Raw genomic sequence first — 14,019 nt, 5'->3', positions numbered from 1 at the left:
ACGATTTTTGTAAATATATATTATTTAGAGATTCATTGTTTTGGATATCGAGAGTATAATACTTGCCTGTAACGTAAAAGTATTGTGGAACTTCATATTATCAGAGAGGATATTATGGAAAAGGGTATTTCATGAATTAATAAAATTTTATAAATAATATATAAGAAATAATAATTGAGCCCCCACATATTGTATTTGTAAAATATATTTCAATTATTAATCAATATGCTAATTACAATTAGCACTTTTAGTAAACTGTTTTCTGTTTCATTAGATTTTATTTACCTCGAAACAAATTTCTGTACATTGAATTATAAAGAAAACTAATCAATGGCAAACAAAAATAAAGTTAGCTAGGTTTTGATAAAAATCAATAATTTTTTACTTAATTTTATTAATATATTTATATAGAAATTTAGTATACTTATTAATGCATCACTGTATATTGAAGAAAATCATTTTTATTCATATATTAATGCATATTTTTCAATATATAAGAATGCACAAATTAATTTAAAATACCTAAGTATTTTTACAATTCGTAACATGATCGTTGTATAACTAAAGCAAATTTCAGTATTTAAAAAAAATACATAAAATTGTTGTGTTCGATATGCATAGTGTTTGATCTCTTCATATTATTTTTAGTATAAACTAAATCAGGCGCAGTTTTGTACAGACTGAAATGCTAAAATTGTATTGAAATATGAAGTGTATATTATAACTTGTAAATATATATGTAGTATAATAAAAAAAAAAACAAACTGACAATGTTGAAGTTTTTCTTTTGGTACAAGCATTTAGCCATACGAAATTAACTAATGATTAATCTTTCACTACAATCACTGAACCCTCTACTAAATTGCACAAAAGAATGATTTAATGGCGAAAAGATAAAAAATTGATCTAAGTTGATCAAAAACAAAGTCACAATAAAATACGTAAATTATTTTCACTTCGATATATGTATCTCGTAAGCTTTGAAACATATACATATACATGATTAGTGAAATTAAGGAAACACAACACTTTACACTAATTTTTTTTAATGTAATACTTTTGTGACATGGAACAGTGTTGAATTTGAGAAAAATACAATATTTTCTTTCACTTTAAAAACCTTATTACGATGTTCTTTGCCTAGAATGAAATCGTCGATATATATAATGTACATGTGCTATTCCTTGAGTGTAGAGTTAAAACTGAAAGAATGTACATCTAGCTTGTTACATGTACTGTAGTAGAATCAGCAAAATATTGTTTGTAATACAAAACACACTAAACCTCCGTGTCAGTCTTATTTTAAATCTAGTGTATAGACGTTCGTTCGCTAGGTTTTAAAATATTGTGTACATATTATAGTTCTTTTCTTTTCGAAAATTAAATTATTAGGATCGGTTAACACAAATACAAACATACGCGAGTTATATTTTATGTACACAAAATGAATTTATTTTATCCTATTTTCTCTTACCAATAAGGAAGCAATAATCTTTTTACCTCATTTCACATACCTCACACAATCATTATAAACAACTCGGTACTTCTCATTTCTTGTTTTGTCTTAACGTAGCCGTGTAAAAAGTACATTGCCTGCTTACGCTTCTATAGTGGACTTCGCATCTTATTACGTTTAGTTTTTTTTATAGACAAATTAAAATAATCTTATTATTGAAATTAGGGACAAAATTGCTCGTCTCTCAATAGTCCCTAAATTGTGAATGAGAAAACTTGATTCTTCCTAATATCTGTATTTAAATTATCTCCTATCATCTGTTGCTTTCCCATTTGCACAAACGTTCTATATTACGTTACAATACTTCATCGTAAGGAGTAACGTCAATTTACGTTATTTAGTCATCCATATGGTTCGAGTTAATTATCCCCTCAAAAATCTTTCGAGCATACTGCGATACGACAGTGCCTTACGTTGAATCACGTAACGTATTTCGCGGTAAAAAAAATTAAATGATAAATAAGATGAAAAATGAGAGACCAATGAGAAACATGAAGCATTTTCGACTTTGTACAAAAGGGTAAACGAGAGATGGAAGAAAGCATCGTGAATCTATATGTATATATATATAATATATATATGTATATATATGTTGCTTTTGTTTTCTGTCTTGATAATGCGGATGTATGTATTGCTAGACGCAAGACGTGACGCTATTACAGTTTCTGTCGTGATTCCTGATGGTTCGTTTTATTTTGCGGCAGTAATCTGCGTTGTTGAAAATCTGGTTGAAAGTGGCGTGGTTTAATGGAATGATGATTTAACGAGTTATGAGATTTGTTGTAGGACAGGAAACCTGAAAAGAAAACATGATAATTTAAATAATTGAATTTTCCATTATTTTCTTCGCATTTAAAATCGTTTTGTAATCGCATAAAATAAATAATAAAGGGTCTAGAAATGGCTGTCCATACCAACAGAACATTGTGATGTGCAAAAAGCTCTTATAATCGATGTAATAAGTGTGAGCGACGTTTTATTGTCAATTAATTCTATATTACAAAATGATATTACTTATATTTTATGAAGAACCTCCATTTCTGATATTAAAAAGATATTGATTTTTGTGACAACACTAACAACGAACATTTTTGCAAATATCTTGGAACTGAATATATTGGAATCAGTCTCGTTTTAAATCAGTTATCTCAAAACACACCAACTACCAGTTAACTAATTTTGTTATAATAATTAGAAAAGTCCATTGGTTGATTTACATATGGCGATAGAATATCAATATGATATTACCACCGATCGCAATGCAGTTATATTTTCCCTGAAAACTATACATAATTTATGTATAGACATTGTTGTATATTCATATCTTGTTGTGCTATATAATATAACACATTTTACAAGATTGCTATAAAAAAAAAATAAATAAACAAACAACTCTTTTCGGAGTAATAAATACGATACAAAAGACATTGTTCATTAACTAACTACGAGTTCACCATATGTAGGAACATGAGTCTAGGGGCAGGAAATACGCTTGTACATGTTAGTATGGACAACTATTTTCGAAGCCGTTGTAAATGATATTGGAAAAGGAAGAGAAAGGTTGTCGATACTGAAGTTATAGCTGTCAGAGGAAAGCTATGATGACTCACCAGCGGTTACAATGCGAATTGCATTGCGGTCGCAATGAATGATTTCCATTAATAGGGTTGGTGCCTTTGGTTCTGACGACCACCTCCCCTCTGCTTTCCGCCGTAGCCTGAGCCTCCTGAAACAATACCCATGACGTACGTTAGTCCAGTAACTTGGTTTTCCCACCCCTCCTCCTTCCCGCCATTTTTTAATATTAAAAAAGACCGTACAAAAAGGTCTATTCATATAGAAATTATCGCACGCACACTTCTATCAATAACAGAATAAATAATATGAAAATACAGACTAACGTAATGGATATAAAACTACAAAGAATCTACATAGAGGCTACAGGCTAAGGTAGTAAGCTGCAGGCTGCGTACTGATTCAAACTCTCCTTTTCTCCTTACACATTTCTGGGATCTTCGTATGCTGGAATACTAAGAGGATGTGTCGAATACATGGTTAAAGCATTCGAGTTACTTAAGTAATCTATGATAACCTTAAATAAATTTCTATTTTAATCCTAAATTAAATAATTCTTAAATACTGTTAGAACAGTATATGATTTTATGTATGCTACTGTTAAGAATAATTGAAACTAGTTCTACAAAATAACCAGAAATGTTTAAGGTTAAGGATGTGAAGATGAAACTAAGGTGAGATGAATTTAGCAGTGTAACGAGGAATTGAATTTTTTCTCAATGCGTGTATATCACGTTGTGTGAAACGGAAACGACCGATCAAATTGAACATGCAATTTGGATGTTTATATGTACGAACGGAAGGAATCGTGTTGTTTTAGTTAGTTAGTAGAAACAATTAAAGGTAATGATCGAAATTATTTTCCTTAAGATGTTCTGGTAACTACATGTTACTCACGAGAATCATAGAACTTATATTTAGTTCTATTTCTTCATTCACTCTTATTACTATTACCGACCATACAGTGTATGTGTAAAACATACATATGCACGTTTACAACGTACAATTAATAATTGATTGATTATTACTAAGTACATTAGTGTAATTATCGCTACAGAAAACCTTCTTTAACCAAACTTCAGTTTCATTAATTTCTCTGGCAGTCCAAATTGTCTTTACTCGTTCACCATGACAATTTTGTGTATCGCCTGTATGTTAATATTCAATTTTAAAGGATACATATATTAAGTCAAAATCATAATATTTCTAAATAGTTAAATAAACCATATAAATAAACTATAAATGCTTGTGTATTGATGTGTGTATTTACTCATGAAAGTGTTCGAATTGAAAGTATTTGATCGTTTTAGCTTTTAATGGAGAAAATAAATTTTTATTGAATTCCAGTTGTTTTAAATTAACATATACAAATGTAAATTCACACGAATATTTATTCTCTGTATACAAAAGTATAGATGATATTCATTTTCGAAGTATTATTGAATACGGTGTAAACAACAATTCTTGTTTTATTTGGTTAAAGAAATGAACTACTTTGCCAGTGACCAGGAAAATCAAATATGTACAGTGTGTATCAAGCATAAAACATGAAAACATTTTCACAGAAAAGGAAGAAAAATATTCTCTTCGTACGTAGATCAATGCGCGCGTCAGGAAATACTGTTCTTTCTTATTTGTACAGACGTACTATAAAATTATAAGTCCCATACGATCACATGTATATATGCAAGAAAAACACTGGAGAAAGATGACTGAGGAGTGAGATAAATGAGGTAGGGAATAATTGATGAAAAATAAAAATGAATATGATTTATGCCAGCAAAGTGGGACGGGGGAAGTACAAAAAGAATAGAGAAGGAACGCTAATGCGTACCTTTACCGCGTGCACCACCGCGCCCACCACTGTAGCCACCATCGTAACTACCACCGCCATAGCCATAGCCGTCTGCGTTTCATGGAACACACGGTACAAGAGACAATGGGGTCAGTATTAACATGTACCGGCAGAATTATGCTTTTATTTCTATATTAAAAAATATTTCTATGACAACATCAATTATTGCCGGTATTTAAAGAAAAGTCTTTACATCTATGTTCAAAGTTATCGAAAACATTATCAAATGTAATTATATCATTATATGTAAGAAGATAATGTTATCTTCCAAAGGGTTCATTGTTTGCACATCCAATGTTATACGTAACTAGTGCAGAGGCTGCTGTTCATTAATCTTTGATATTAATCATTTTGAATTCTATTTGAATGACTCATAAAAATTACATGCATTTAAATTTCTCATTGTGACGACGTATTTTAGTGTAATATTTGGAATGATTCGCCACAGTCCCAGGGAAAGGAAGTGTGTGCAGGGTCGAACACGCGAGTGTATGTGTTGCAAAAACTTATGGTGCCTTTATGCGGCGCATGAACCATGATATAATTTTTTTGTGAGAAATTAAGTTTACAATCGGATCAATGAAAAATGAAATGTTTTGTTTTTTCGTGAGTAACGTAATAGTCATGCTGAAGACAATGAAAAAACAATTAACGAAAGGAATAGGTAAACCACAATCATTGCGAGTGTTCGTAAGTATTGTCAAAGAAAAACGTTAATCTTTCATGAATGAGAGGGTTACGTGAAATGTAGAGTAAAACATGCATATTGGGACTGATAGGACTCAAAAGCAAGGATTTTAAGGTTTAATACCACTTCACACGATATATCGTCCTGTGTAGTTTTACTTTAATGTTTTCTACACATTGTAAATTCACATATAGTTATGTTACAGTGACTGCGTGTTTTCTGTAAATGTGTTTGCAAAATTTTCAACGAAAATGAAAAGGAAAATGAAAAATGAATGTAAAAAAAAATTTGTTCTACAAATTCACTGACATCGATCAGTGAACGTATGATGAAATATTAATATTTGTATGTGTTACGAAGAGAAATTATGGATATGTAATACGCTATATTCTATTATGAATATAATTGAAGTATTATCAAAACGGGACACGAATCTACTACATAAAACTCATGCCGATACAATTCGAAAGTTGCAACAAATTTGAACTCCTAATTTATTTTCATATAAAATGTGTTGTACTTCACACATTCACTGTTACATATTATATGATGTCCTGGCTTTGTGGAATTCATTATTAATGCCATATTCGTTTGTATGTATGTGTGTATATATATATATGTATATAGAAGTTAGGTATTCATGAGGCATCAAACAATGTAACTTAATCAATTTGATGGAATATGTAAGTTAATTGGTCACAGCTCAAAAACATCCAACCCTCTGGAAGTAGGGATTATACATTTCGGATTGTGTTATTATTAAATTTATTTCTTCTACGAAATATAGAATTTTGATACTGTACTACATAAAAATTAGAGCATTCAGTACTTCGAACAAAAATATTTTGACGGTTAGAATGTAGAAATGCGTAACTATAGCTTCGAATTACTTCTTTACATTAACAACTGTATAATAATGCCATGATCCCTTAATTAAATGAATTCTTTATCAGACTATGATTTTACTATAAAGGTAATATAGTTCTGCACTTAGAGAATGTACAAAAATCAATAAAATATAAAAATAGAAATAGAACTAGTATTGAAATAATATAAAAAATATAGCTATTTATTTCTACAAACTTCTAACCCTACATAAGGTATTCCAAAGGGAAAAATACACAATCCGAATGTCTTTACTACGTGTTTGAGTTGCTGGTTTACTTTATATGTTTATATAGAATTCAATCTGATTTTTGAAAATATTATTTTAAATGCATTTATAAGAATCAATTCGTCTTTACTTTAACTAACAATATGCATTCATTTAAAAATAAACATTATCGCTGATCCGCCTGCAAACCAGCGCTCACCCTGCAGCATCTATTATTGATATTATAAATCTTTCATCGTTTTGTATGATACATACATACAATACCAATTTTTGTCACTCCATCAATGTACTACGATGTAGTATTGTTGAGGCAGACGATTATAATTTATATATAATAGAAGTTAAATTTGTTTTGTAAGATTTAGAATAAATCATTGGATGGATAGGCAGAGGTAAGTATATACTTTTGGTTAATATATGACCGCATATGCATATGCTTTAAATACTTGAAAATTACAATAAGGTATATTTTATCTAATCGGATACATTTTGATTTTCTGGTACCAAAAATCAAGATAAATGAAAACGATTCAATATGTGATTAATTCAATATATAATAACAATGATATTCCAATAGAAATCTCTGAAGTTGAAGATTAAATCATTCGATCCGATTAAATAAAATATGTATCGAACATACACATTGAAAAATGTAGATTCTGAGTACACATATGTGGTAGAAGTTATCTGACCACAGACACTAGTAATTTCAAAAGATCTTCGAGATTTTCGAAATTACTGTGTGAAAATTGGGTGAAAGACACAGGGTAGACAAGGTCGAACATAAAAGCTATAACTTATAAGTGTAAAGTTGCGTTATCGTCTGCCGAATACACTGGGACGGTAGCAGCAGACAATCATCTGCCATTGATTATTATGAAAAGGAAAAACCAAATTCTTCGAAATGATCCTACACAGCGGTAAGCGCGTGTAAGTTCTTTAATAATAATCAATCAAATTACCGTATCCACTGTAGTCGTAACCACCATAGCCGCCGTACCCACCGCCGTAATAATCGTAGCCTCCTCCGTAGCCGTCATAGCCACCGCCATAACCGCCTTGGCCGTAACCGCCTCCGTAACCGCCGCCATATCCGCCTTGACCCCAGCCGCCTTGACCGCCGAAACCACGTCCTCGGCCACCCCTTCCGCCGCGACCTCCGCGACCTCCAGCACCACCCCGCATACCGCCCATTCCGTCTGGTTTAGGTGTGGCCTTCTTCACGTCAACCTATATAGGAAATATTTATCGTTTTAACATCATGTCTAAGAATCATTTTAAAAACGTTGCGAAACACAATTATCCACAACTTTTTCATTTACCTCTTTGCCATTAATTGTCTGCTTGGGAGTCTTCAACAGCTCGTTCACTACTTGCTCAGACTCGAATGTTATGAAGCAGAACCCTTTCCTTTGGTTCTTTGTCTTGTCGAATGGCATTTCTACTTCGACGATCTAAAATTAGAGATTTGATTCGTTCTAGAAATTGTTTTGCACGGGATAACTTGTAAATGAGATGTATATAAACTCTGACTAAAACACTTACGGTTCCAAATTGTGAGAAGAATGACTTGATATCCTCATCAGACAGCTCTGTTGAAAGACCACCGACAAAGATTTTACCATGCCTGGCCTTTGCCTTCTTGGGGTCAACTTTCTTGTTGTTAATTACATGATCGCCAGCTGCCATAATCTGGGAACATGAATTATTCGTATGAAACGTATTGCAATTTTTACACGTTAGTAAGTTTATATTATATCGTGAACTCAGAATGTGGAATGTCTTCACAAAAAAACTCAGTAGCAGAACTGACAATTGAAATTATCATCATAATAGTAAAAGAAATGTATGCGTACATATGAAACATTAATATTCCACACATCTTGGAATAGAAAAGAAAATTTCTATATTATTAAAATACTTTTGTTGTTAATAATGAGGTTATTTGACAAAATTCTCTATAGTTTGTCTAGCTCGTGTGCCAGTACTTACTATACGATTTATTACTTTACCTTGTCGAGTGATTCAGCCTTTGCGAACACAATGAAAGCAAATCCTCGTGAACGTCCCGTGTTAGGATCTGTTTTAACATTGATGCTCTCAATGTCTCCGTAGGTCCCGAAATGGTCTCTCAGTTCCTCTGAAAGTAAAGAAATTTGTTTAAAGACCGAGAACTGGAAGAAAACTGGGAGAGAAATGGAAATCTTTTGGCTTTTTTCAAAAATAAACTCAGTTGTAACGTGGTTAGTCTCACATGACTTAATGTCATCCGAAGGTGTCCTAAGGTATAACATCATTGTTTATTATATTTCACATTGAAAGGACTTTAAATTTATATACTACATGTTTTAAAAAGTTTTGCATATTCGAATGTTGTGTAATGAAAAAGTGAAAATTTAAATAATAAATTTCATAATAGAATCTAATAAGTAAAATATCAATTAATAATGAAAATAGTATAGATAGTAGGGAGATCTTGATAAAAAATAAAGAGTTACTTACTGTCTGTGGTTTCCCAACTCAGTCCACCAACGAACAATTTCCTGCAAAAAGATAAAATAAAATAATTGTTCAATAATATGAAATATAAAAATTAAACATTTAAACAATGTTCTATTTCCTATGAAAATTCTATACTCTTGGAAAGCTTTATAGTTGTCCAAAAAAAAACTATCGTACTTTGACCACGTTTAACTAATATAACCTTTTTCAATACTCACTGCCATGCACAGACTCAAAAAAAAAATAAAATAATAAATATTTAATGTACCTATCATTCAAGGAATCCTGGTTACCTCCGGTTGACCTGTAAAGCAATGTAATGAATTTTAATAAACTGATCTTAAAACTTTTCTGTCATTATTAAGGACTAAGATTGAAGCAAAAATTTGTTTTGTTACAAATCATTTCCAGTTATATATTTAAAAAAGGAGTTTGACTTGACCCCTGGAAAAATTAGAATCAGAGTTAAAATATTAAAATTTAGTATTGACAATATACACAAAATGTAATAGAGAACCAGTAGTATACCAGTATATCATTTGGAAAAGGGGCACTGGATAAATTCTTAAAGACATTTTGGTAAGGAATTTTATTCAATAGGTAATAAGTAATTTATTAAGTGCTTCTTAGGAATATTGTATAAATATATGCTCATATATAAATGTATTCTACAGTTGATTAAGTGACCTACATTAATGTCTACTCGTGAAATTTGGAAAAATATCTTTGTGAGAACAAAATTATTATCTTACAATTCAAACTTGCAAATATTAATACGAACATACCATTCCTAGAATAAATGAGTTCACTGATACAAGCTTATCATACAAAAGATACGAGTGTTTGTCCTTAACAAGAAACATAGGATTATGAGAAATAACCATGAGAAGACTGCTTTGCACACCACATAGACCTTGACTTAAACTTCAAATGAATGTGCTTGTCAACAAAAAATGAAAGGAAAAACTTGGAAAAAAGTGTATATAATATATATTATATATAATATATATATATGTAAAAATTAACGCAATGAGAGAGCAAAGTACTTTTGATGACATTCATGTGAACCCGAACAATAGTTACAACTCCAGTTGACATACGGCTGCTCCTAAAGGAAATAAGATTTAACTTTTCCAAGTAGAACTCTGACTGCTGATTGGCCCAAAGAATTGGCATATGGTAGATAGACTGCAACTCTATTAAAAAGCTAAAAAAATTGTTTTTGCATTACAAGTTAATGATGGTCACTTCTTGAAACTTTTATAATATCTATATATGCACACGATATTGGACGTTTATATTTATGTATACGTATGTATATATATTTATATATGTATCTCTTTCTCTCTCTTTCTTTAGTTGTCAGCAAAATATTATTATGTCTCAAGTCCTGATATACTTTTCAGCCTTTTCATATACAAATACAATTATTAGCTGCAATATTTTTCACTTTTCTGGCAGTGTGATGGTAGTTGTCTGTACTTAGATTGATCTTTTTGTATATCATCTAGGGCTGGTGATAAATACCGTAGGCACCAGTCACTCGCCGGTAATCAGTTGTTGGTCGGGTCACGGTTAGCCGGTTGCGAGCCGCCCGCCATAATCGCACTGGGTCGTTTGCCACCTGCAGACCAAGCCACATAAACTGGGTTAATGGCATTCCGACCTATCGGAGGTTTTCGCATTGGCCCTAGTGACTCTGTGCTTTGATCACGCCCAAACAGCTTTGACATCGGATCAGAAATTACTCTACGCGTGACCCAGCAGGCAAGTGTGTGTCTGTGCGAGACTTATTGACTCTGACGTTATTGACTCGACTTCCAGTGCTTGTGTTGTGACGAAACATGACGGACTTGAACTTGACGTTGACTTCTCACAATAATTCAGACTCAGAAGTCAATTGTTAGGCTTCACACGTTTCAGTTCACAGATCCCAGGTAAGCGTACATATCGGTCAATCATATGCAATTGACTAACAACCAGAATTCTGCTGCAATGAATCAATGAGGAAGACTCAGCTGGCCAAAAATACATTTTAAAGTTATACGCACTCTATAAAAACATTACAATTATTATTTGCGTGTAATGTACACAAATTTGTTCATTCATGAGAATTACAACTTCTTTTCATCAATTACAAAACTAGAATAGAATTAACTAGGTAGGAGAGCAGAAATAAGGAGTTTACACAAAATTACAAAATTTTAAACAGATAAACGTATACCTCGCAACAACAGCACATATAAAGTTACAACTAATACTTATTCTTATATATGTATATAGATACCTTATATCTTAATTTTGCAAAACGAAACAACATGCAACATTTATTTTCATCTTTCCTCTACATATTAAGTTCTCATATTCAAAAGTAGAATGCCAGCCGGTAATTATTTCTTTCTGTTACGTTATGCATAGGAATCACGTCCTTTTACACGCACACCTATATTTTAATAGAGGGTGAGAGGAGGCACACCTCCAAATTCTTATTGTAGTTTAAACAATATCATGTCGATATCAGAATAAATATGTCCATGTTCAATAATTTTATTAATGAACAAGCATTGTAAACAAATCAATTTCCTTTAAATTTGAAGGTTACATCATCTTTCCCTATATTATTTTAACCCGCTAAGCCACATGTGGGGTAGAATTCTAGCTCCGTGATTTTTAATTGATTTTACCACTTGGGAGAGAATAGAGAATAATTTACAATACTTTTTCCGAAATTTTAGTATACTAAATGTAAAAATGTCATTTCAATAATAAATTAGTTCTCAATTCTACCTTAAATAGAACAATACATGAAAATTAAATTCATGTTAAAATTTGTAAATTATCTCGTATGTATCAATTATAGATGACAGAAATTTACAATTCATTTTTGTTTTACAGTAGTAGTATCAATACTATCACATTACTTTATTTACGCTTTTTGTATCCGTACAACTTTTATAAAAGCAAAGTATATTTTTCAATGTAATAAATTCAATATTCTCATAGATATGCAGTAAATACTAATTATTAATATATAACTAAATATGAATGCTATAATAAATACAAATGACCACGGAATAATCACATACACAATAAGATCAAGAACAAAATTGTGTTCATTAGTATTTAAAATATTTATAAATATCAATCGTTGATACGTATAACAAGAATTTAATAACTAATATCAACTGAAACTTTTCCTTTATCTCGAATACAAAATAATAAATTTTTCCCATTATTGAATTTTGTATCAACATTTATGATTTTCTTGATACTATATATTTTGCTTCTAAATCTGTTTAAATACATAATCCTCGAGGTATTCGCTCTATAGTTAAAGTAAATCTTAGAAAAAAAATTGTCATAAAATGAAAGTTTTAGGGTAAGCGTTTATCCCACACGTAGCTTAGTGAGACCACAGAAAATAACGTGGCTAAAGTCGAATACTTCTATAAGTTACAATCTAAAAATAGCTTACCCATATATGCAAAAACATACCCCAAACTATGTAAGAGTTTGCGATAATCCAAAGCTGTAGGGATATAAGTTTTTAAAAAAAGTAGAATCCCTTTAGTATAGAACCCAAAATGCTGCGACAATGAAAAACAGAAAATAGGAGCGAATGTATAATTGTAGTATCACAGAATATTTACATAAAAACTGTGTATTCCGTACATCAACGTCAGACTAAATTCTTCGGTGCTCAAATCGTCCAGCTCATCTTGTTTCGCTGAAAAAGGGGAAAGGCCAAGGTGCTGTGTGCCACCAGCCACCAACAAATCTTACAATCTATTAAATACTACTAAGAAAATATCACGGTGTTATCGAAGTAATAAAATATTATTACCCTCCCTGAATTATCTAAATATTTATATTAAAAATATTATTTAAAATTGCATCTTGCCGCACTAATACGTGAGAAAATTCGTGCGTGGAAACGAAATTCTCGAGAACGTGATACCATGTATTTGTAACATAAGATAAAAAACGAGCCCAAACATATAAAATAAATTATGTCGATTTAACACAGAAAAATTTTTCATCTTTGCATCGCTTATGGGGCAATGCATGGGCGCGCCTTTTCCCAACTAGCGGCCGGCATTCCTACTTGTTTGACTCATTTCCGTTTTATTATTATTTCTAAAGTGTTCAGCAAAAAACGATTAGTACCTACGAATTCTCCACTCTGCAGCGATTTAAAAACATTTAACTAAGATAGTAATAACGCACGCTTCGTGGTAGATGGAAACGGATTACAATTTTAGGAACCTCGCGCATCCGCCATTTTGTCATTCGCGACTATCGTATCGCACGAAGCAATTCTTACTTTATGGTAAGCTTTCTTGGAAAAATTCACGCGTATACCAAGTATCGAGCGAATTGAAATCGATTTGAGTTAACATTTGAGAAAAACATAGAGAACTAAGAGAGACAAAAAGGTTACCTGTCCTCCTGAGACTCTTGGCCATTTTCTGCGGCGTCCCCGCCGCCGTTCTCTGCTTCACCGTTCTGCTCGAAGTTTTGATCCGCGATATCTTCGCTGAAGTCCTTGTTCTCCTGATCGGCCATTTTTTGATATTTAATTTATATTTCTTAAAGGGAACACTTAAAAACACAATTTGAAATCGTGTTTTTACTAATATTTAAATACACTGCACGAGCTAACTACACTCTCACGTCCGTACTGATCGGCCGCCGAATGGAGAAGGGAGAGCTATGACTTGCGCTCAGTTTGACTCAGATTCCGCGCAAAGCATCATGGATCTCTTTTA

The 14,019-nt window shown here is 31.8% G+C and overlaps 1 protein-coding gene across 10 annotated transcripts; it reads right to left on the bottom strand.

Annotated features, from left to right (window-relative positions):
* Window positions 1-443: 443 nt before the first annotated feature.
* On the bottom strand, window positions 444-13,964 carry Sqd (RNA-binding protein squid). 10 transcript variants are annotated; one of them, XM_076434331.1, is made up of 10 exons: window positions 13,692-13,964; window positions 9,519-9,554; window positions 9,251-9,291; window positions 8,761-8,888; window positions 8,294-8,440; window positions 8,071-8,202; window positions 7,711-7,978; window positions 4,926-4,997; window positions 3,127-3,242; window positions 2,171-2,312 (listed from the first exon to the last, which is right to left on the bottom strand). In XM_076434331.1, exons 1-9 carry the CDS (start codon window positions 13,814-13,816, stop codon window positions 3,175-3,177), a joined length of 1,017 nt encoding a protein of 338 aa, XP_076290446.1. In that variant the 5' UTR covers window positions 13,817-13,964; the 3' UTR covers window positions 2,171-2,312; window positions 3,127-3,174. The 10 variants fall into 10 exon arrangements, with proteins under 10 accessions (XP_076290442.1, XP_076290445.1, XP_076290447.1 ...); XM_076434335.1 differs by having other exon boundaries at window positions 7,753-7,978; XM_076434327.1 differs by lacking the exon at window positions 3,127-3,242 and having other exon boundaries at window positions 444-2,312.
* Between the last annotated feature and the right edge of the window lie 55 nt (window positions 13,965-14,019).

The sequence above is a fragment of the Lasioglossum baleicum genome, chromosome 12, assembly GCF_051020765.1.
Source record: "Lasioglossum baleicum chromosome 12, iyLasBale1, whole genome shotgun sequence".
In the NCBI taxonomy this organism is placed as follows: domain Eukaryota; kingdom Metazoa; phylum Arthropoda; class Insecta; order Hymenoptera; family Halictidae; genus Lasioglossum; species Lasioglossum baleicum.
Note: the sequence above shows the minus strand (reverse complement) of the source record. Positions and strands in the feature narration are given on the sequence as shown.

Coding starts and splice junctions, on each gene's coding strand:
- Sqd (XM_076434327.1), bottom strand. CDS start 13,816: ATGGCCGATCAGGAGAACAAGGACTTCAGCGAAGATATCGCGGATCAA. Junction 9,292..9,518: donor CAGGATTCCTTGAATGATAG/GTACATTAAATA, acceptor ATCTTTTTGCAG/GAAATTGTTCGTTGGTGGAC. Junction 2,313..4,925: donor CGGTGGTGCACGCGGTAAAG/GTACGCATTAGC, acceptor TTTTCTTTTCAG/GTTTCCTGTCCTACAACAAA.